Source organism: Dipteris shenzhenensis, chromosome 31, assembly GCF_047967505.1.
Source record: "Dipteris shenzhenensis isolate YYH24624 ecotype China chromosome 31, Dip_SZ_1.0, whole genome shotgun sequence".
Taxonomy (NCBI): Eukaryota; Viridiplantae; Streptophyta; class Polypodiopsida; order Gleicheniales; family Dipteridaceae; genus Dipteris; species Dipteris shenzhenensis.
In genome coordinates this window covers 4,149,942-4,173,672 of record NC_141626.1, presented here as the reverse complement: position 1 = coordinate 4,173,672, position 23,731 = coordinate 4,149,942, and the positions used below count along the sequence as shown (strand labels likewise).

Sequence of the window (23,731 nt, the reverse complement as noted above, 5' to 3'; positions counted from 1 at the left end):
GTTTCATGCTCCTTTTGCTTAACCTCATACAACTGGTTGATTAAACTCATTTCAGGCCAATGAGAGCAAATTCCACTATAAAGGCCTTCCTTAAAGTCTCCTAGTTGATTTTTTCCTTTGCTCCTAAGGCCCTGTACTATTGGCCTACTTTACCATCAAGGCTTAGGCTGAATGCATTCACTTTATCTAGGTCACCAATATTGCCAAAGGTCTCATAAATCTGTTTGAACCTTTCAAAGTGGGATACCGAATCTCCTTCTCCTAAGAACTTAGTTATGAGCTTGGAGATGGTGACAGGATGACTTCATGAAGTATTAGTATCTCTACCCATAATCACCTACAGTGTGGCCCCCCTTCCCAGTGCTTGCACTAGGATCCTCATAGCCTCATCAGTTAAACCGTATGTGGTGCAGGCGGAGGTGCTTGAGGGGCTGGCACGGTACCAAAATTGTTGGGTGGTCCTTGAGATGGATTATAGAAGTTTGTTGGCTAAATAGGAATTGTGTTCGCTAGTCCCGGCCTCATAGGACCTGGAGCCGCCGGCATGCATGGCCAGCTCATGTGTATTGGGCTCACCGGTATGGGCCTTGGCATTGACATGCTTACCTAAAGCACCGGCCTATAAGGTATGGCCATGGGGAAGGGAGTGCCTTCTAGGGCTCCTACCCAAGTTGTGTATAGATTAGGATGAGGGGCCATTGGGTGCGGCAAGGTGTTCTCGCTAAAGTCCGTTTGATCATTTCCCTACCCTTCGGGACTTGGTGGCCAAAATCTAGGTACCCAGGGCTCAGAAGTTGGTTCACCCTCATAGAACTAAACACGAGGACCTATAGGCTCTTTAGCTGAGATGGGCAAGGGATTGCTTTGCGCATTACCTAATGCAAAAGTTGGTGGGGTGGGTCTTGCTACTCTTCAGTCACTCTAGTTTGCCTCATGAAGGAATTGACTAGGTCGGGGTCAGACAAGTTGAACGGTCCCATAAAATTAGAGAAAGACTCCCTCAAACGCGAGGCTATAATGGAAGGGGTATGCCTTATAGAGCTAAAATTTGGAGCCCCATGGTGGACCCAAGATTTGGGTTTCCCCCATTTTAGCATCGAAGCTCATGGCATCCTCCGAAACTCAAGGACTCCGTGTCTGCGGGACCATGTACCATATAGAAACTTAAGGTTGAGATCCTAGATGGAAGTGACAGTGCAGCATTTGATGGACCAGTTAGGACATTGTTTGAAGAGCTATCCTCTGGCTCAGGTTCAATACCACTCCTAGATCTTAGGTGCATGTGTCGTCCACTCAGCATGATTGCCCCGTCAAAATCAATCACTATGTCTTTCTGGCCCTAAAGCAACAATCGCTATGTTAGCCTTATAATAGCAACTCCTAATGTAATGGGTCCTTAAAGCAATGACACCTAATTGAGTCGATTAATTAAAGTGACAACTCGTATAGCAGTGACTCGTAAAGCAACGATTGATTAACATAGCGGGTCAAATATAGCAGTGACTCCTAATGCAACGGGTTGAGAGTCGCTCTACTGCGTAAACCTTAAAGCCAGTGTTGACCTTTGAAGTGACAGTTGTAAGTTCACTAAATGCCATGTGGTGTTAGGTGAGGTGGGTAGGTGTGGTTGGCCAACTCACAATCCACATGTCAATCGCACTACATTATAAACAGCGAGACTAGCTGAGTCTCTGCATTAATCTTCTAGCAACAACTCATAGTCTGACTATGTAACCGACTAGTTTTTGGTGCTCTCTCAGAATTTTTGAGTTTCTTTGTAGGGTTTTTGAGCACAAGAGGATTCTATGCTACTTATTCTACCTACTCAAACCAAGAAATTACAAAAAACAACAACTAGAAAGCATCAAATGGGAGATTTTCAAAGGGGGTGGCTGAGAACTCAGTCATACATCAACTTAATCTAATCCAACCTCATTTTACACTATTTTTGATTGAGATTTGACACCACACACACTTTAGCAATCACCCAAACTAGTTATTCATACAATTTGACAATAAAAAACACTAAAGAATAAGCACAAATGCATCAAAAACACGCTATGGATCAAATGATAGTTTCTACTTTTCCTACTTCAAACTCATACTTTCTTCCTTCAATCCCATCCTATACTCCACTAACAACACTCTTGGTTAAGCTAGAAGTAGTGTGCAATGGGAGGTTAACGGTAGAGGGCTTGTGCAATATGAAAGCATACCTCGAACTCCTCGACAACGATGCCAAAAATGTAAAGTCTGGCAGTGACTCACATGTCGTGGGGATTTTGGAAGAATTCCCTCAAATCCTATACTCCTAAACAAATCCTTGTGGGAGCTTTGTATGCGCAATCTTCACATGTGCCACCCAAGCATCTATTGGATTGTGTTCAAGTTATTCCACAAGAGAGAAGGGGGAAGAGCGGGAAGAGGGGAAGGGGTATGAGGGAAGGGAATGATAATGAGAGAAGGGAGAGGTGATATAGGGTTCTTCTATTTCTTTGTACTAGAGATAGTGGCAATCACAAAACAACTAGCAAAGGAAACAAGAAGACTCAAGTGCAAGAGAATGTAGAGAAAGAGAGAGCTTCTATTTCCAATGTTGCAAAGTACACAATGAAGACCAAAGTCAAACTTTTGGGCTTAAATACACCACCTTTTTAAGAGAGGGCTAACCCTTGTACTCTCTTGTACCTATTTCATTCTCATGTTACAAACACTTGGGCCCATATGGCTCCAAGGCAAATAGCATATGCTAATACTCACACCCTCTCCTACATCTATGCTTGCTGTTACAACATATGAGTTGTTAACCATCATGGCGCCTAACACTCAGACTATATAGCTTAATTTGGGTAGACATGTAATGCTTGTGTTCCCTGGCTTGTCATTACTTTATCTAGGAACAATCACAACCCTCCAGATTCTAGAGTATAAAATGTTCACAGTTAAAAGAATGTGAAGATTAAAACCCTTTTTTTTATTGAAAAGTTACAAAGGAGTTTTTTCCACCCCCGTAAATGAGAACTTAGCATCATTTCTTTAAATCCCAAGGGGGGTAGTCCACACCCTTAAAAGAGAGGTAGCAAAAAGGGGGGTAGTCCACACCCTTGACTTTGATTAGAAGATTTCAAAAAATTCCACATCACGAGCAAAGTGTCACCACAAATTAAGTTAGATTTAAATTAAATAGATTATAATAAATAAGGCAAATGATTTAATAAAGGCAAATATAAGCCATTCAATAAAATGAATAAATTAAAGCAATAGGATTAAGGACCAAGGGGTAAGATGGATCAGGCACATTAATTTAAGGAAACTACAACTTATTGCACTATTAAATTAAGCATGTAAGATGAAGTTCTTAAAATGCAATCTACAAAATTATGGATCATTAAAAAAATCTTAATAGAACAGGAGAAATTCTAGAGACATTCTAAGAGCAACACTTAAAAGGTAAATAACAAAAAAACTACATGGATTTGACTAAATTAATTAATGAAGGAGAAAGTAAACTAAATTAAAAGAAATTGAATGAAAAAAACTAATTCAAATAAAGCAAATAAATTCATGTGGGAAAATATAAGCATATGTTAATCTAGAAAGAGAGTATAAAATATATATATATAATGAGAACCATTTTTAAAAAAATAAGGAACATTAAAATAATAATAAGAAGAATTAATAAACATTATATATAAAATAAAGGTATAAAAATATAAAGCACATAGTTGTAATTAATAGTGTATGCATAAGAGACAATAAAAGAGAAAATGGTGATGATCAATATATATAAAGAGCCAAACAATGTAAAAAGTACCAAATAAGAATATAAAAGGGAAAATTTTTTAAAGAACATTAAAAATAAAAAATAAAAAGATTCAATTGTATGAATATCACGACAAGGAGAGGTTGAGCATGTAAAAGTGGATGTCACTTCAAGCAAAGGCTGACGGCAGCATCAACTTATGTTACGTGCATGGGAAGGCAAGAGAAGCCAAGCGGAGACCAGGGAAGCCATGAGAGGCTAAGAGAATAAAAGGTTGGCAAACCATGATGAACAAGAAGTTCTTAAAGGAAGCTCGAGTTAGAAGAGAGATCATGCAAGCGCTTTGCAGTTGACACAGTTGTGGAACCAAAAGTCACCCAAGGGGCAATGTGTTGCCAACGAGCAGCAGTGGCTGAAGGGCAATTTGTGAACACACCATAATATGAGGGAAGGCAATAAAAGAGTCACTGAACCTTTTACAACCACAAAAGGCAGTGCAGCCAACTAAGTGTTGGCCACTTCTTCAATTGCTATGTAGTAGAAGCATGAGAAGGGAAGAAGTCCAAAGGATTAGAAGAGAGAGCGATGCTAGAAGCCAAAGGCTAGGAGCAGAGGCTTGTAAGCGACTAAGGCAGAAAACAATCGAGAGTTTAAGCCTAGTTTGAAAATAGTGGAGGCACAAGTAAGACTTGGGCATGAGGTAGCAAAAGTAAGACTTGGGCATGAGGCAGAAAACAATCGAGAGTTTAAGCCTAGTTTGAAAATAGTGGAGGCACAAGTAAGATTTGGGCATGAGGTAGCAAAAGAGCTGTGAAAAGCAAGCAGGAGAAGGGAGTAAACATCAAGGTTAAAGAACGTGGTCATGGGAATGGAGAAAGAGGATACAAAGGAGGTCGTAAGAAGGTGGTCGGAGAAGGTTGTCCAAAGAAGAAAAGGAAAAAGTAGCTGCTCATCAGAATGTAGAGGAGTGAGGCAAGAACCTAAAGATTGAGAGGTCATACTTGTATGACGAAGATGATGAAGCCGAGGAGCCATGAGAATGCGCAAGAATGAAAGGACCAATACTTTGAGGGAAGAGGAGCATAGAGCCATCCACAACCATCTTGCAATGGTAAGGAGCAGATTCACAGCCATGAAAGAGCATGTTATTTTGGCACAATCAAGCAAACATATAGAGATAGAAGTAAGGGTAATGTCCTCCTTCGGTAACATCCAAGAAGGCGATAAGAGTGAGCCTGAAAGTGGTGGTGAGCCACTGCCAGGACGGGGAGGGTTTTGGGTTGGGGGTGTAGTTGGGTTCACTTAAGGGAGGTTGGGTAACGTTGAGGGGGTTTTTATAAAGTTCCTAAAAACAATGCTTTAAAAATAGTGTTCCTTAAAAATATGCATACATATGATACTAATAACATTCTAAAATTTTGTGAAAATAAAGTAAAGAGAGCGTGAATGTGTGGACGAGAGTCGGTACAATCCTGATATAAAGTAAGTGGCCTATAAAAGCTTCCCATAGAAGAAGCAACCTAACGACATGTGACGATGTCATAAGTAGAGGCAAAAGAGAGAATAATGAGCAAGAACATAAAGCATGGGAGGGTACTTACCATATGATAGTAACATCAGGGTGGGGGGTTCTGGGGGGAAAAACTTTTTAGTGAATAATTTAATGGCAAGGTTTGAGGAATCTCCACTTTCGCTACACGAGAATTTAAGAAGTTTGATCCAATCATTGAGGGAGAGAGTTTTAATGAGTAGCAGTGAGTTTTTTGAAAGGGCTTCGAGATCGTGAGTTCTAATAAATGAAAACAACCCAAGTTGCTGGAAACATGAGAGTAGTGATAGGAAAAATAAATCTTTATTTTAATTAGGAGAGGAAATTTTACTATTGGGATAACTAGAGGTGGGGAAGGAAATGATAAGTAGACGCCATGTACTAAGATTAATAAGAAAGAATAAAAAATAGGGAAAGATCCTATAGTCATAAATGAATAAGATAAGGGAGAGAAGAAAATCTAATTAGGGCTAGGGTGGAGGGGTAATTAATCTTAAGGGTTTCTAAAATAAATGAAAAAGTGAAAAGGAAGGATAGTTTTAACAAGGAAGGGTAAGGGAATATGAATATAGCATAGCTTTCAAAGGGAATTTTTTTTGGAAGGAAATGACAAGGGGATGTTGTAGAGGGAAATTATAAGAAATGTGAAAGAGATATATACAAGATAGAGATGGAAGGGTAATTAGAACTTTGAATAAACCTAGCATTTATAAAAAACTTGGAGAATGGGTAATTTAAGAGGAGGGGGATAAAACTAGAGAAGGGGGAGGGGGGGGGGAAATGAAAAAATGAAAGAAAACATGAAATAAATAGTTAGAAAAGGAAGAAAGGATATATAGAGAGAGAGGAGGGGGAAATAGGGAGAATACATATGTAAAGAGAGGGAGAATATATATGTAAAGAGAGGGTTTGAAGGGGGAATTAGATATAAGAGAGGGGGAAATTAGATATAAATATTGAGAAGGGGAAAAATTAGACATAAAATTTGAGAAGGGAGGGGGGGTTTTAGGTAGGTAAAGGAGAATTTTAAAGGAAAATATTGAGAGGTAAAGACCAAGGAGGAGAAGAATGAGGGAAAAGAAGGAAGAAAAAGAATAAAATTAATAAAGTTACTAAAAAGGAAAAAAAAAGGGTTAATATAATGAAATAAAAAATGAAAAGGAATTTAGGAACCTGTGAATCCATACGTGGATTGACCACCAAGTCTGGGTAGAAGACCATGAAATCAGAGAGGAGGGAGGGCACAGTCTTGCTAACTGTGTGCGAATGGTAGGCAAAGATTACAGTAGCGCAGGAGGCAGAGCTGTAGAAGTAGAGAAAGTGGTTAGTGGTACGGGTCACTGGGGGAAGGAGTAATGACAGTACTCGAGGCAAAGGTAAGGACTAAGGGGATGAATGATTAAGGAGTAGTAGGTAAGGTACGTAAAGTAGGAGGTGAATCGCAATGTAAGCATGGAGGAAGTGACGGGGAAGGGGGGGTATTAATAGTCAGTCAGGTCTAGTCTGGAGGGAAGGGATTTTTAAATAAATTCCCTTTCTCTTTTTTCTTTTTCCCTTCTTCTCACTATATCTTCTCTCCCCCCTTACAATTTATCCCGTATTAAACCCCCATCCCTTCTCTTCCCCCCTTAGTTCTTTAACCTCTCTTACCCCCTTAGTTCTTTAAACCCCCTCCCCTTCCCTCTTAACTTTTTTTTACCCCCCTTAATTTGGTTTCTTTATATACCTTTTTTTTGCCACCTTTTTTATTGCTCTAGCTTTTTCTGAAGCTCCCACTTAGGTTAATTTTTTTACCTTCCCCCCTTTTTTTCATTGGTTTTTTCTAAATTACTTTATTAAAAATTTCCCTTTATTTTATTAATTTATGTCCCTTATCTAAATGACAACTTATTCTCATTGATAAATACCCAATATCTCGCTCTTCTTATACCCTTTTTTCAAAATCCACTCACCTTACCATATCTCCCCTCCCATTCCTCAATAAATACTCTCACTCATTCGAACCGCTTTTCAATAATTTTCATTCAAATCCTCAAAACTTCATGGCTTCTAAAACCTCTTCCTCCCAACCTTATTCTTTAAATCCAACCTTCCCCACAACCTTATTCTTTAAATCCAAAATTTCATTTTTTATTCCTCTTTTAAATAAAATACCTCTTCTTCACCCCCCCTCTCCCCCCTTTTTTAAACTAATTCCTTTTTTTTTTTTAAAACCCTCCTTCCTTTAAATCTCCCATGTTCAATGTAATTCTATTCATAACCCTTTTTATATATTCTCCTATTAATCTTAGACTAATTAAATGCTCACATTGATCTCCTTTTTTAGATTTTCTATCTTCCTAATGTTTGCTTTAAAATCTTTACATTTCACATGTTCACACTAGCTTGATTAGTATGAGGCTAAGCGTTAATTTTTGTTGTGTGACCCCGATAACAAGGGAGGAGTGTTTATGACACATGTCTTCCCAACTAAAGCTAAAGCTGGTTCTTACCCTTTTTCTTATTGGATGGAGGTATGCAAATTCTCCTCTTCAATAAAAGAGATGCTTGTCAGGACTTCACTGATTTTAATTTTGTTTGCAATTTTTTTTTGCTAAAACATTATTGGCATTCCTTGTCAATTAAACTCTTACATACTTTTTTATACATTCTTATAGGTATTTTACCTACTCACTCAAGCACTTCCTTTACTTTATAATGTTCTATTTTTTCTCCTCCCTGACTCCTTTGACTTTTAACTATGCAAAAGGGGTTGTTGTCTTGTCTACCACACACACACACACACACACACACACACACTAATGCCTGTATCTACATGATATGGGTTGGCTAGACTATCTTTGCTAGACCTTGATGGTGTACATCTAGTAGAGAATTGTATCCTTGAAAAACACAGATGAGAGTCACGAATAAGTTATATAAGTTAAGACAAGGTTTGTGGCCCATACTTGACTTGCATATGCCACACAGGCTGTTACAACATAGATTTATATTCATGATTGGACCTTATCGAGCATATTTTATGACTATATGTCATCAATAAAAACTCATATCGATGACATGATAAAATTTGAACTCATATAGCATAAAGGTTTTATCTAAACTAAATACTTATGTTGAACCATGAATAGGTTTAAATGGTAAAAGATTTCTTGTCACATGATTTGCTCTATAATAGCTAGGGTCACATTGTTTCATATAAGAACAAGACCTGAATAAGACCCCTCATCTAAAGCCTTAAGATGAAAACCAGCCTTCGAACATTGGGGTGGGACATGCAATAAATTGAAGGAAAGTCCCTTAAAATGCGTGGCCACCACTTTCAATACAAGGCTTGTTCAGTATATAGAACCAATAAGTTAGCAACCAAATCTTGTAATAAACATAATCATACGGTAAACAATGTTACACGTACCATGCTCACTCAAGACAAGCTATATCTATGATTAGTAATGTTGCATCATAGAGATATTTACATTGATGGCAAGTTTGTGTAGATCAATCATAGAACTTTTGGAAAATTCATGCAAGACTCTTCGGTTTAACCTTCTTCATGTAAGAGAATACCTTATCATAGGCATATGGTTTACATCCACCATCCTCATGTTCTAACTATTTTTTGTAAGATAGTGCACAACCATTCTTATCAACGTAGAGTGATGCTAACGTAGGTAGTCAAAAAACATGAATACAATCATCATGTAGAGATTGGAAGCTGTATGAAAATCAAATAATGAAGTACCTTTTTCTCACCAATGGCCGATAATTACTACTAAGCGTAGAAAATTAGTTCACCTCTTGTCCATTGAGATGCTAGAGAAATGCATATCAGTCAATAGAATTCCACCGTAAGATCATAAATATGGCATACTTTGATCTTTGCTAAGAGAGGAACATTGCATGTCAATTTGTAATTATCATTTTGACGCTAAATTGCATTACACCTTATAAAGAAGGAGCCTCCATAGAAATGGACCCTTAATAAAATCATGCTAATATTATGGTTTAGTAGGGCATTGAAAAATATCCATCTTCAACAAAAAACAAAAATGAAGATAGATTTTGTCTCCTATTGTAATCAAGTGCAATGTATGGCAAGCTCATAAAATAATCCATGTTGTTATAGCTATCCAATAAAAATCTAGGCAATCAAGGGTTATCATTATTTTTGAACTACCAATCAAGCATTAGGTTAGGGAGCTTCATGAACCATTGTGGACTAAAGGAAGTATGTATAATGGCTACATTTTCAAGGGATTAGTTTTAGCATAGTCAAGTAAAGCCTGAAGATGTGGTAACGAATCCAAACGAGCTGTATCATCAAGCTTTCGGTCCCAAATTTGAAAAACATATCCAAAAGAGTATTTGGAGTCTTTAAACAACCACAACCATTAGTTTTTTTTGTATATATTGTATAATAAACAAGGTGGAGGAGTAAAAAAATAAAGTGGAGAGGTCAAAAACGAGCAGAGAAACACCAACGTATTTCCAAAATGGCATGGTAAGGTTGAGGTCAACGTCCAAGGTTGACTGGAGGCATTTAAAATTTGGCACACCAGCCATGTCCTCCTTTTCTTCTTCACTCCCAAGTATTTTGTTTGGGCACTTCTCCTCCTCCTCCGCCCCCCCTTTCACGAGTTTTGGTTCTAAGTAATAGCATCACCATCATCACCATCTTACCTCTGTCTGCCCAGGGTTTGCATCGAGTTCCCTGGCTATGGCGGATTCATCTCCTCCCCCCGCCCCCTCTTCCAGTGCTTCCCCCCCCTCTGCCGATCAATCTCAGCCCTCCCCCCCTTCCGCAGATGGTGCCGAAGACCTCCTCCACAAGGCCCGTAACCTCATGCGCCGCATCACCGCCGCTCGTCCATCACCTCACCCCCGCTTCCTCCACAACTTAGCCGCCATCCTGGAACGGGAGGAAGCACGGTGAGTGGAGAATTTTACGCATCGCCTCCCCTTTCTGTCTCGGTCTAGTTTTGTTTGGCTTTGCGGTGTCAGTGCTATCTCCGTTATGCTGTTCTTGTATTCCGCCCAGCGCGCTCGATTATGAATTACAGAAAAATTCATACAGTGGTTCTGATTCAGAAATTTGAATATTTTGAATCACTGCAATGGACGGCGTTATGGTCATGCTTTATTTTGCATCTGGCGTGTAGCGCTACCTCTCTGACGTGTCTGGAATGGCTGGGGTTGAATTTGGCGAAAGAATGGCCCCTCTAATGTACACAGTACGCACCAAAAAAACGAAGGGCTTTGGTTGAGGAAATTTGCAGGTTTATACATTTGGCAGTGCAGTCTTAGTGTAGGTGCGAACATGTCACGGGCCACATAAAATAATTAAACAGAGGACTTGTTGTGGCATTGGCATTGGGTACATGAAAGCTGTGCTCAGCCAACGGCAGGCAAGGTCTTCTTACAAATGATAAGCAAAGAGGATTTGCATTCTGTTCTCTAGAATGCTATTAGAAGATTTCGACGGGGTCTTCACAAACTGTTCTTAGGTCAAAATTCGTGAATTTGACAAAGTATGGTAATTGTGAAACCTAAGCCACTGACATTCAACACCTTGACAATACAGACAATACGGGACCTTCTAGGTTATTGGTTCTTTTTAAAAATCAAACACACGATGCTTCTGCTGCACTAACCTAATGAGAAGCCTGAAGAGTGCTTTAAAATTCCAGATAATCAGTCCAATGTCATGTACAGTGGAGTAACTGAAGCAGCCACTGAGGAGACTTGCTGTCATGCGGAGCCTGGCTCTGTTTCGGTCTCCTGTAATTTAAATAAGACAGATACACATTTTAAACCACAGAGAAATGGATACTTGGAAACCTTTTTTTTTCGTTAGCTCCGTTTTCCATGTGTGTGTAAGGGGAGTGGAGTTCAAGGCAAATAGCATTCTGAGTCCAGCTGGCCATGCTTTGAGATTTGGTACGCTTTTGAGGAGAGAAGATGTCAGGAGGAATTCTGAATGCCTCCAAGAATCGTGTATGATAGATTCTTGTTATCTTGAATGCTGGAAACAGTATCTTGAAGACTTTTGAAGTGCAATGGACTGTCCACACTGCAACAATCATGATTGAATAAGATTAGGTGCTCTTGTTTGCATTTGTACTTGCGGAGTTGATGAGTTCTGGTTCATAGGAAGCATGATACTTTGTATACACAAACATGTCTTTTATTTGTTGCTTGGAAAATATGGGGATTAATGAATTGTTATTATCTCTGCTGTAGGTTTGAGAAAGATGCAGGCCATCCAGCATCAAACAGTGCTCGTTCAGCCCACACCATTGGAAGATTATCCAACTTGATCAGGGTGTGGCTCTTTAGGATCTCTATGTCTATGATGGCGTTATGCGTTAAATACCTATTTTATTTCTATCTTTAGGTTCTTGGGTGTTTTGGTAATTCCATTGGGTTGACAAATTCAATCCAATAGGGCTGAGATTTCCTTAAGAGATGAAGAACATGGTGAATATAGTTAACGTTCAGAAATTTTGAATTCCAGCTTCACTTTGCTAATGTCCTGCCTTTAAGATGTCTTGTTGTTTTACAATGCTCCACAAAAGGCACTACTTTATGGACGTATTGCAGGAAAAGACAATGTTGGATATATGAGATTTGCAAGGATGCCATTGGGAGTGGGGCTTTAGCTTGAAGGAGTTATGCGAGCATTGTGAGACTGACAAGGACTTCATAGAGCTGCTTGTGTGATAGACATCCAGCCTTTCTTTTGCCACAGGGGACAATGTTGATAGAGCCGCTCCTTCAATGGACATCCTTAGGGGTTAGCCAGGGCCAGGCTAGTCATAGTGACCTGAATGGCTTGGATGTCCAGGTGTAGCTTCCACATTTGGCATAATACCAGAAGTCTGTGAACATTGAGGTCATACATAATCGCTCAGATTGACAACCTTGTCTGCTAGGGCATACTGGGTAAGAACCTTGGCTGGAAAATCTGCAACATTAATACCCTTCTGTGTGACAAGAACTATACAGGTGATGTCTTCTGGACTCAAAATCATGTAGGAGACATGGGCATGGGTAACATGAACCAATGGAGTCAGCTGTCCCCTCCAAATAAGGAAAGCAACACAGGACAAAACATTCTGGATTTTCATACCTGCATAGGGACAGATTATTGTAAAAAGCCATCTTGGGTCTGTCAACACCTATAAGTATTGCATTCACTCGATTGCAACATATGATATGTTTCCAAAGCTGAATGTAATATTGATTATCATGGATACAAGAATCCAAGTTGACATGCGATGCCTTTTATTTATATGCTCACACAAATCAGCGTTGAAGAGCCAAAAGCTTTGTATGATGTTTAAAATGAATTACATGGTTCAGATAGTCAATATATTATAAGTCTCTTACTATATCAAAATGTATACTCTAACTGAATTTATCACGTGGAATGAATAGTTCTGAATCTTCACACAAAGAATGGGAATCAGTTCCTCTCAAGACTTTGAAGTTCTCTATGTGACAGTGACTACGTAGCGATAGCTATTCGGTACCATTGGGATGCGAAGTCGTTGGAATCTTACTTGGGAAGCGTGAGAAGGAGTCGAGAGTGGGCTGTTGAGAGACTTGGACTGGAGTGTAGTGTCCCACGAATACTTCTCAAAATGCAAGAAGAGGATTAGTAACATAACTTGTAAAATATAGGTAAAACAAGTTTAATGAAAGGAGTCAAGAAGTCAAAAAGGGCCTTAATGACTTCAAATACTATGTGTGACCCCATCTAGAGTTGCAAGAGGGGAAAGGACATGTGTATGGAAGACAAGACAAAAACCCCTTTTGCATAGTGAAATGACCAAAAAGAGAGGACAAAGGAAAAGAGAGAGAATTTTATAGTGTTAAGCAAGAGTTTGAGTAAGTAGGTAAAACACCTACTAAATTTTATAAAAAGTACATAAGAGTTTTTATAAGAAAGGACAAAATGTTTTTGCATAAAAATTACAAAAAATTGAGCTTGTAGAAGTCCTAGCAAGTGTCACTTTTATTTAAGAGGAGATTTTACATACCTACTACCATCCAACAAGAAAACATAATAAGGACCAGCTTAACTTTGGTAGGGAAGACAGGTGTCATTAACATCCCTCCCTTGTTATCGGGGCACAATAAAACAAAAGCTTAACCAAAAACTTAAACATCTCTATGCAGCATTATAAGTGCGAAAAAGATGGGTTCGAGAGTCACAGAGGGTATGCCTGGTTGGTGCCAGAGGAACAGATTGGTTGTAGTTTAATGCCTTAGAGGCTAGTTGAATTTCTGGGGATTTGCATTGATGCCTTGTCACAGTCAGGTGACAAAGTTGTTGAGTTATGCCTTAGCTTTGACCCTGGCATTGGGGTACTAGTGGTGCACTGGAATTGGATGTAGGCAGAGGCCAAGTGTTGGCTCTGGTAATGGAAAAGTGCAAGCAGAACTGTATAAGGGTGCGCCCTTGTTGTAAAGCATTTTCCATTTTTAGAAGAATTATCTAAATACCGAAAGGGGCGCCAAGGCATTTGGGGCTAGTGGGTGTCTCGTGTGATGTTTCATTGAGCAGGGGCATTCTAGCCTCCATCTAGTTATTCTCCGTTTATTTCTAAGTGTTTTCCAGTAGCAAGTGATTGGGAATGATGCAATGTGGCTGTAAGGTCTGAAGGCTAAGCTACTTACGGTTTACTGCCCTTTGGTTAACTGAAGGCTGGTTTCAATTCTATACTTGACTAAGCGTGGAAATTCTCGTTTGGGAGAGACTAAAATGAAATATTATAGTCTTCACATGCAGTTGTAGCTTGAATGAAGAGAATATGAATGACTTTTTGATTCCTATAGTGCTAGTCTTGGTCACGGCCGACTCTACCCTTTACCTCTGGAGTGTGTTGATGGTATGTGTGTGTGGATACATATGTGTGAGAGCATTTGTTATACTTTGATCTACACCCATCGTTGGTGCTGATGATGTCGGTCAAAGTAGCTTTGCATGATGGAGTTTAAGGTTTTCAACCTTGTGAGTGATTATCAATAGATTGAAATTGCACTGTTTGCTGTGGTTTCAAAGCATACATTTAGATATATATGTGTATATATGTATATACATGTATATGTTTGTGCATATATGTGTGTGTGTCTACACACACACACATCAGCTCGTTATGCTTCGCTTGAAGTGTCCATTTGTAAGCATCAACCACTTTGGTGAATAGGTATAAGGTCTTTGATAGGAGCCTTGATGTGTGCTTTGCGGACATAGCCATGTCATGTTCGGATATGCCAGCTTGGTGTTTCGAAGGTCCAATGTCCTTGGGTGTCGTGGGCAGGATATTGTAATGACCTGTAGCAAAATGGATAACCAGATCCAATGCTTCTAGCTTATTTCTCTTGATCTCATTTTGATAGTCTTGTGGAAGACCACAGACAAAGAATAGGCAAAATTTTTGCTGCCTGAAACTTTATTGTAATTTCTTTGAATTCTTGGCGATAAATGATAGGAAAGTGTGTGTGTGTGTGTAGAGAGTATTCACAAAAAAAAAAGTATGTATGTAGAGAGAGAGAGAGAGAGAGAGAGAGAGAGAGAGAGAGAAGGGGGGTTGATATGATTCTATTAAAGTCCGCATCAGACCCTTTAGGTGATCACTATTTACTAAGAGTGATCCTGTACATCCAGGGAAAGTAGATATTACAAAGCTTGCTATGCAGTGAGTACTCGTTGAGCTAGCTCGTGGGCTAGGCCTAGTACCTTGTTACGGTGTTTTGTGTGTCTGTGAGAGAGAGAGAGAGAGAGAGAGAGAGAGGTGTTTGCAGAATGTCACGATCTTTGATGTATTCCTTTCTCTATATCTTAGACTTATGGATGGTTTGATGAATGGACACTTATGGAAGGGTATGCCTTTTCGACGAGACACTTCCTATGAGGCACAACCCTTCACAAGAGACGCATTCTATTGAAGAGACACTACCATTGTAATGTACCCTCTCATCAAGGGTCACACCCTTCACAAGGGGTACACACCTCTTCATGCACATACACTTTGGAGTACACACCTTTTCATGTGTGACTCTTCACTCTCTATATAAGAGAGGCCCAATTGTATGGATGACACACTACAGACACTCAAGCAATACAAATATTCCTTGTTCTCTGCTATTTCAGTCTCCTTTTTGTTCCTTGACAGAGATTCAAAATTTATGGGTCACTTTCGGCAGGAGTTATTTACAGTAGTGGGTACTTCTCTTACACCTAGCACTGCTTACCACCCTGAGACGGATGGACAATCATAAAGGGTGAACAAATGGCTGGAGGAGTATTTGAGGCATTTTTGTCATGACACACGGAAGTCTTGGGATAAGTGGTTGGCACTTGCTGAATTTTGTTACAACAGTACCAAGCACATCTCTATTAGCATGGGCCTGTTCGAGGTTATGTATGGATGCACAGTGAGTATGCCATCTTTAGTTGCAGACATGGCTGTGAAAAAACTACCACCTATGGATGAGGAGGGCCACATACTCTATGTTCTGGAGCGCATCATGGGTTTCAGGGATCACGTACTCCGAAACAAAGTCTACACCGAGTATCTTATCAAGTGGCAGAGACTTCGTGAGGATGAGAACTCATGGCAGCCATAGAGCATTGTCCAGGACAACCCCTATCTCCTACCGGGCTGATTATTATTTGCTGTTTGCTGCACCTCTTTAACAGCCTGCATATGAAAATTTGAGGGCAAAGTCCTTGGGGAGGGATGGTTGTAATGAAGGTGGGAAATAGCTTGGGAAATAGGTGGAAAAAAAGAAGGGAAATTGGTGGTAAGATAGGAGAAAGAAGGGGGACTATATAAGTCAGCCCCTAATGATTTGTATGGCACTTTTTGATGTGACATCTAATCCTATCTACTCTCCCTCCTTGCTGCTACCTGCTGCCTACACACACACTCTCTCTCTCTCTCTCTCTCTATCCCCTTATCTTTCTCTCTTCCTCTCTCTTTCCCCTTCTCCTCTCTTCTCCTCCCTTCCTTCTGCTATTCTCTCCCCATCTCCAAATCTGCCCCTTCCCTCTTCTCTCGCTAGCCTGATTCTCTCTCTACTCTCTCTCTCTCTCTCTCTCTCTCTCTCTCTCTCCTGCTAGCCTCTCCGCGTTCAGCTTCTCCCTCTCCCTCCCGCTAGCCTCTCCCTCCCTCCCGCTAGCCTCTCCCGCTTGCCTCCCCTTCCGCTAGCCTCTCCTCTCTCGTTAGCCTCTCTCTCTCTCTCTCTCTCTCTCTCTCTTCCCATCCGTACCTCGTCCTTACTTCATACGCCGTCCGTACCTCCCTCGTTCGTACCCCTGTCAGCAAGCAGCCAATACCGTACAGTCCTGCCACTTTCAGATTGCATGAGTTCTTGGTGATGCCCTTTGGGATAACCAATGCACCAACCACTTTCAATCGCATGATGAACATGATTTTCAGACACCTTTGGATTTGTATGTGTAAGAGCATACTTTTATACTATGGTCTACACCCACTGTTGGGTGCTGATGACGTCAGTGGGGATGTCATAGTAGCTAGTCCCTGCTATGCGTGATGGAGTTCATGGTTTTCAACCTTATGTTGTGTTTTTAGAGGATGAGTTTGGGAATGTTCCTAGATTCATCTAGGTATATGCTTCTGCCGTATTAGCGGACATGCAAATTTCACGTTGTGAAGTTTTCGTCCAAGTTGTGGCTTGTTGGTATTGTGATAATTCTTTGTATCTTAAATGGTGCGTTGCCCTATCAGCTAGATTTAGATTTAGATGCTCGTTTGGGAGAGACTAAAATGAAATCATTTAGACTTCACAAGCAGTTGTAGCTTGAATGAAGAGATTTGGACTACCTTTTGATTAGCCCTCTCCTTTAGTGCTAGCCTTCGTCATGGCTGAGTTTGCCCTTCACCTCCGGAGTGCCAACAGAAACTCAATACAAAGACTTTGTATAAATGGATGCTTGTAGGCCATCTTCTGGTGGTTCTAGTGATGCCCTATAGGCCATGGTATGTGCCTTGTAGGTATAAATGTAGGCACTTGTAGTGTTAGTGCCTTTTAGGCCACATAGGACACTTAGTCCTATGTGACACCTAGGACACTTAGTCCTAGGTCTAGGTACAAGTACCTTGTACTCCTATTTTTCATTATCCTAGTTGACGTGACGGCAGACTCTATCGACTCTCTGTACCTTGCTCTCTCTCTCTTTCTATTCATCGATCCTACAGTGGTATCAGAGCCACGTTTAGATTCGTCTCCAGCATCCGCTCCTCTCATCCGTACTGCTCTCTGTACCTGTGCTGTACATTTGTACGATTCCGCACATGCTCAGCATCGTACGTGAGATCTTGCGTTGTACATGTGCCGTACAACCGTACGGTTCCGTACTTGCTCAGCATCGTACATGAGATCCTATGTTGTACATGCACCGTACCTGATCAGCGTCGTATCTATTGTTCACGTGCTGTTGTACAATGTACCTACGTCGTACGTCCGTACCTACATACAATAATGCATTGTACTATACTCCCTTGCGCTGCACCTTCCGTACGTTTGTACTTGTAGACAGTACTGAGTCGTACAGTTTTCGTACAGTGTAGCAACAATGTACCCATTCAGCACATCGTTCGTACAGCCTCCGTACAGGCATCGTACAGCCTTTGTACATGCATAGTAATTGCTTCCGTACTGTCATCCGTACAGTTGTTTACTCCCAGATTTGGTACCGCATTTAGCACGTGTTAAATTCTTGCAGTCTTTTACTGTTTTTTGACAGTTTTTACTGTTAAACCCTAATTTCCAACAGAAAAATTTAGGGCTTTTGACATCTGGACCTTCAACCTGTCAATACAATACTTTTGACAAGGTTGACAACTGAAATCTTTCAAAAAATTGAAGTTTTCAGTTAATTTCAGGTTCAGGACTGTCATATTGTGCCACGTCATCACTTAGGTCAACAAAATTTGGGGCTTTTTTGTGTTGGGAGCTCAATTTTAACTAGTGTTTGGGATAGTAACTCATATTTTTGCAGTTTCAAGCCTTGAGGCTATACATTGGGTCAGATTGCAAGACATTGAATCACTTTTGCAGGACATTGAGTCAGATTTGCATACATTGGTTCACATTTGCAAAAAATTTCAGCAAAATTTGGGGTTTTTCTGCATTTTCCCTCTTTTTGGCCTATTTGCCCTCAATAAATTTGGGGCTTTTGCCAGATTTGCTGTTTTTGCAGTGAACATTGCCTACCACAGTCACATTTGGGTCATATCTGCATTTGCCCTTTGATTTGGGTCAGAAATTTGCAGGTATTTGCTGTCATTTTTGGACAGCCAGCTTTTTGCAATGATAGCCTTGAGGCTTTTGGATTTTCAAGTCTTTTTCAGGGTATCACATTTGTTATGGCTGGGAACAATCAAGATTTATTTGGAGTTCTTCGTGAAGATGATAAGTTGGATGGCACCCACTATCCGATGTGGTCTTATCTCATGAAACATATTCTTGTTGCAAAGCATTTGTGGAATATTGTTTCTAGGACTGATCTGAGGCCAGCCAATGCTACAGTGGTTGCCTCTACTGCTGGTCCCTCTGTAGGGGGTACTACTCCTGATGCCTCTTCCTCTAGCACTCCTGCTGCTGCTCTTCCAACTCAAGAACAGTCAAGATGGGATGCAAGAGATGCAAATGCACATTCATGCATTGCTTTGTCATGCAAGAGAATCATTATTCCACACATCCGGTCTTGCAGGACAACAAAGGATGCCTGGGATAAATTGGCTTCTCTCTATCAGATTCGCAACGAAGCTCGTGTTGCATATTTGAGAAGGCAATTACAGGAAGTCAGTATGAATGAAGGTGACTCTATGGATGCATACCTAACAAAGGTCAAGGACCTCATGGAACAGCTTGCCAACATTGATGAGGTGGTGCCAAATTCACAGCTTGTCAATACCACATTGAATGGACTGCTAGATACATATCAAGGGTTTGCTACAACCCTTCGATTAGTAGCCATGGGTAATCCAGACCACTATTCTTTTGATCAGCTAGTTACTTTGCTTTTGTAGGAAGAGCAAAGTAAAGCCAATAGACAAGCCATTATTCTTGATCATGCATTTGCTTCACAGCAGACAGGAAGAGGCAAGGCTTTCAAGCCTATGGGCAAGCCAAAATCTGCGCATAGCAGCTGCAGTTCCTCCCATGCATTTAAAAATACAGGAGATAAGTCAAAGAAGAAAAGATGCAACTATTGTCGCAAGCCTGGACATGACATCTTGGAATGCAGGAAGCGCATTGCTTCAAAGAAAAAGAAAGCAGGATTGATAGTTAATGCCTCTCATGCTATTGAATCCCATGAGCTAGATGATTGGGCATGGGCTGTCCATTGCTCATTTGATCCATCCAAAGCTGATGCATTCTTTACTGCTAATGATGCTCTGTCCTGGTACTTTGATAGTGGTGCTTCCAAGCATGTCACATCTTGCAGACAGTTGTTTGCTCTTTTTGTGCCTGGCATTGAAGTCAACTTGATTTTCAATTTCAGCAATTGCTACTTCAGGTTTCAGAGTGATTTTTGATGGCTACAGATGTCTAGTTTATGATCTTCCTGATGACAATGCCATAGTTCTCACTGGCACTTTGCAAAAAGGGCTTTATCACCTTGATCATCATTCAGCTGCACTTTCTATTGAAGCATTGGCTATTTCAGATTCACAGCTTGCTGCACTTTCTATTGAAGCATTGGCTATTTCAGATTCACAGCTTGCTGAAAGTCATCTTTGGCATGAGAGAATGGGCCATCTCAATTATAGAGCTCTTGCAAAGCTACATTCACAGCAGATGGCAAATGATGTACCTTAGACTCACACAGTTTCCAAACATGTGTGTGAGGGTTGTCTTTTGGGTAAGATGCATCGATGTTCTTTTCAAAGGAATTGTCCAAAACTCTCACAAAGGAAATTGCAGCTAGTACACAGTGATGTCTGTGGCCCAATGAGGACAAATGCCATTGGGGGGTATAAGTATTTCATGACTCTCATTGATGATTTTACAAGATATTGCTGGGTATATCCTTTAAAGGCCAAATCTGAAGTTTTCTTATGCTTTCAGAGATGGCTGAATATGGTTGAGAATGAATCAGGATGCAAGCTTGTCACCCTCAACATAGATAGGGGGGAAGAGTATATGTCAAAGGAGTTTGATGCATTTCTGTCTTCACGGGTCATTATTCACTCATGCACTACTCCTTACACTCCTCAGCAGAATCCTGTTTCTGAAAGGAAAAATAGGTCAACAATGGAGATGGCCAGATCCATGCTTAAGGCCAAGTCTTTGCCCAATAAATTTTGGCTTGATGCAGTAATGTGTGCCAACTATGTGCTGAATAGATCACCTACACGGGCATTGAAGACTATTACACCTTATGAAGCATGGAAAGGCAGGAAGCCTTCACTTTCACACATGAGAGTTTTTGGGTCTCTTGCATATGTTCATGTACCATCTCAGCTGAGACATAAACTTGATGACAAGGCAATCAAATGCATATTTATTGGTTACATCCAGGAGAGCAGAGGGTATCGGTTATATCAACCAAATACTGGGACGATTATTGTCAGTAGAGATGTAATCTTTGCTGAACATTCAGCTTCTCCTCTTGTGGACTGCAAAATAAAGCTAGATGTTGACATGTTTGATGCCTTTGAATCTTGGTTACCTCTGCCATCATCAGAAGAGGATTTTGATCAGCAACATGAGCCTCCTGCAGGCCCTCCACTAAGCAATAATCAGCCACAACCTCATGCTGATTTGCAGGTTTCTCTTCCGGCTCAAAATGATCCCACTACTCATGATGCAGTCATTGAAGAAAGAGCTGTCAATAGACAGCAAAGGCAAGTTGCTTGATGGCTTCTTGATACATTGAGGGACAGCAAACAAGATCAGCCTTTTGCTGCCCGGACAAGATCAGGGAACAGACAGCATGGTTACTTTCTTGAGTTTGCACTCCTTGCTACAGCTTGCAATGAAGAGCCTCTGTGCGATAAAGATGCTTTTGACAGCAAAGAGTAGATGGATGCAATGAGAGCTGAGTTACAATCTATTGCCAAAAATGACACATGGGAATTAGTAGATCTCCCTCCCGGCAAGCATGCCATTGGAACGCAGTGGGTCTACAAATTAAAAAGGAAATCTGATGGTAGCATAGATCGATACAAAGCCCGTCTTGTTGCGAAAGGGTATGCCCAACAACAAGGCATTGACTTTGAGGAGACATTTGCTCCCACATCCAGGATTACTACCATTAGATGTGTTATTGCCATTGCAGCCCATCATCATTGGCAAGTGCACCAACTTGACATCAAGACTGCTTTTCTTCATGGGAATCTGCATGAAGAAGTCTATGTCACACAACCTCCTGGCTTTGAGGTTGTTAATTCTGAAAATAAGGTATGCCGGCTTAGAAAAGCCCTTTATGGTTTGAAGCAGGAACCTAGGGCATGGTATGCCAAAATTCATGCACACTTACTATCCCTTGATTTTCAGAATAGTCTTACAGAACCCACTCTTTATGTCCGTGGGAGTGGATCTGATTTTTTAGTGCTGATTTTATATGTGGATGATATGCTCATCATGGGTCCAGATACTCAGCAAATTGCAGCTTTCAAGGCTGATTTGCAGCAGATTTTGACATGTCAGACATGGGACGGCTCCATTATTATTTGGGCATTCAGTTTGCTCATGTTGAGGGGGGCATCATGATGTCTCAGTCCAAGTATATTGGGCAGCTCCTTGATCGTTTTCAGTTTGAGGATTGCAAGCCAATCTCTACTCCAGTGGACCCTGGCTTCAAATATTGAGCTCATGATGGGAGCCCACCATGTGATATCACTCTTTATCAGCAGACTATTGGATGCCTTATTTATTTATGTCACACCAGACCTGACTTGCAGTATGCAGTATCTCAGCTCAGCAGATTCATGCACATGCACAGTTCACAGCATTGGCAAGCAGTGAAGAGAGTCTTCAGATATCTCAGAGGCACTCAGGATTTAGCCCTCTTCTATGGTGATCGGGGTTCACTTACCATGCATGCTTACACGGATAGTGACTGGGCAAGATGTTCCGACACCAAAGTGTCACATATTGGCAATTGTTTTTTGCTTGGCAATTCATGTATCTCTTGGCTCAGCAAGAAGTAACCAACAGTTGCCATGTCTAGCTGTGAGGCTAAGTACAGGGCAGCTTTCACTGCTACAGTAGAGTGTGTTTGGCTTTGACAGTTACTTACAGATCTTGGTATTTGTCAGACATCCTCTACTATTGTCTAGACTGACAGCCAGAGTGCTTTGGCCATTGCGCGTAACCCAGTGTTTCATGCGCGTACCAAGCATATTGAAGTTCACTATCATTATGTTCAGGAGCGGTTGTCAGCAGGAGACATAGAGTTGTCCTATCTTCCCACAGAGGACAACAAGCTTTACACTTGGTCCCCTTTGTTACATGATCTGACATCCCTTGTACATTCATAAGTGGCTATATCCTTTTGGATGAACATGTGCCACCATGACCAGAAAATACCAGGTATTCTGAGACGTTTCTAGAGTACTTCAGCCCATCCAATGGAGGGAGGTTTGTAGGCCACCTTCTGGTGGTTCTAGTGATGCCCTATAGGCCATGGTATGTGCCTTGTAGGCATAAATGTAGGCACTTGTAGGGTTAGTGTCTTTTAGGCCACCTAGGACACTTAGTCCTATGTGACACCTAGGACACTTAGTCCTAGGTCTAGGTACAAGTACCTTGTACTCCTATTTTTCATTATCCTAGTTGACGTGACGGTAGACTCCATCGACTCGTTGTACCTTGCTCTCTCTCTCTCTCTTTCTATTCATCGATCCTACAATGCTCACGGCGTGTGGATTTGTATGTGTGAGAGCATACTTTTATACTATGGTCTACACCCACTGTTGGGTGCTGATGACGTCAGTGGGGATGTCATAGTAGCTAGTCCCTGCTATGCGTGATGGAGTTTATGGTTTTCAATCTTATGAATGACTATCATGAGATTGAAATTGCACTATGTTGTGTTTTTAGAGGATGAGTTTGGGAATGTTCCTGGATTCATTTAGGTATATGATTTTCAGACCATACAGACATTTCATAGGTACTTTCTTTGATGATATCTTGGTCTTTTCAAAGACAGAAGAACATAAGGAGCACTTGGCCATGGTTTTGCATGAACTTCGAAATCACAAGCTTTTTATGAATTGCAAGAAGAGTGAGTTTTTCCTTGATGAGATTCACTACCTTGGGCACATTATCTCCAAAGAAGGGATTTGGATGGATCCCGCAAAGATAAAAGCTATACAAGAATGGCTGGAGCTTACCTCGAACTTGAAGATTGTGAAGGTGATGCTCAAGCTATT

At 40.8% G+C, this 23,731-nt stretch overlaps 1 protein-coding gene across 2 annotated transcripts in view; it reads left to right on the top strand.

Annotated features, from left to right (window-relative positions):
- The first annotated feature begins 9,909 nt into the window (after positions 1-9,909).
- The window catches only part of DCAF1 (DDB1-CUL4 associated factor 1), a 36,205-nt gene continuing 22,383 nt past the window's right edge, over positions 9,910-23,731 (top strand). For both annotated transcript variants that reach the window (XM_087370207.1, XM_087370208.1), the window contains exons 1-2: positions 9,910-10,241; positions 11,553-11,634. In XM_087370207.1, coding sequence (XP_087226333.1) covers positions 10,030-10,241; positions 11,553-11,634 — 294 coding nt within the window. In that variant the 5' untranslated portion in view covers positions 9,910-10,029. The remainder of the gene's footprint in view (positions 10,242-11,552; positions 11,635-23,731) is intronic.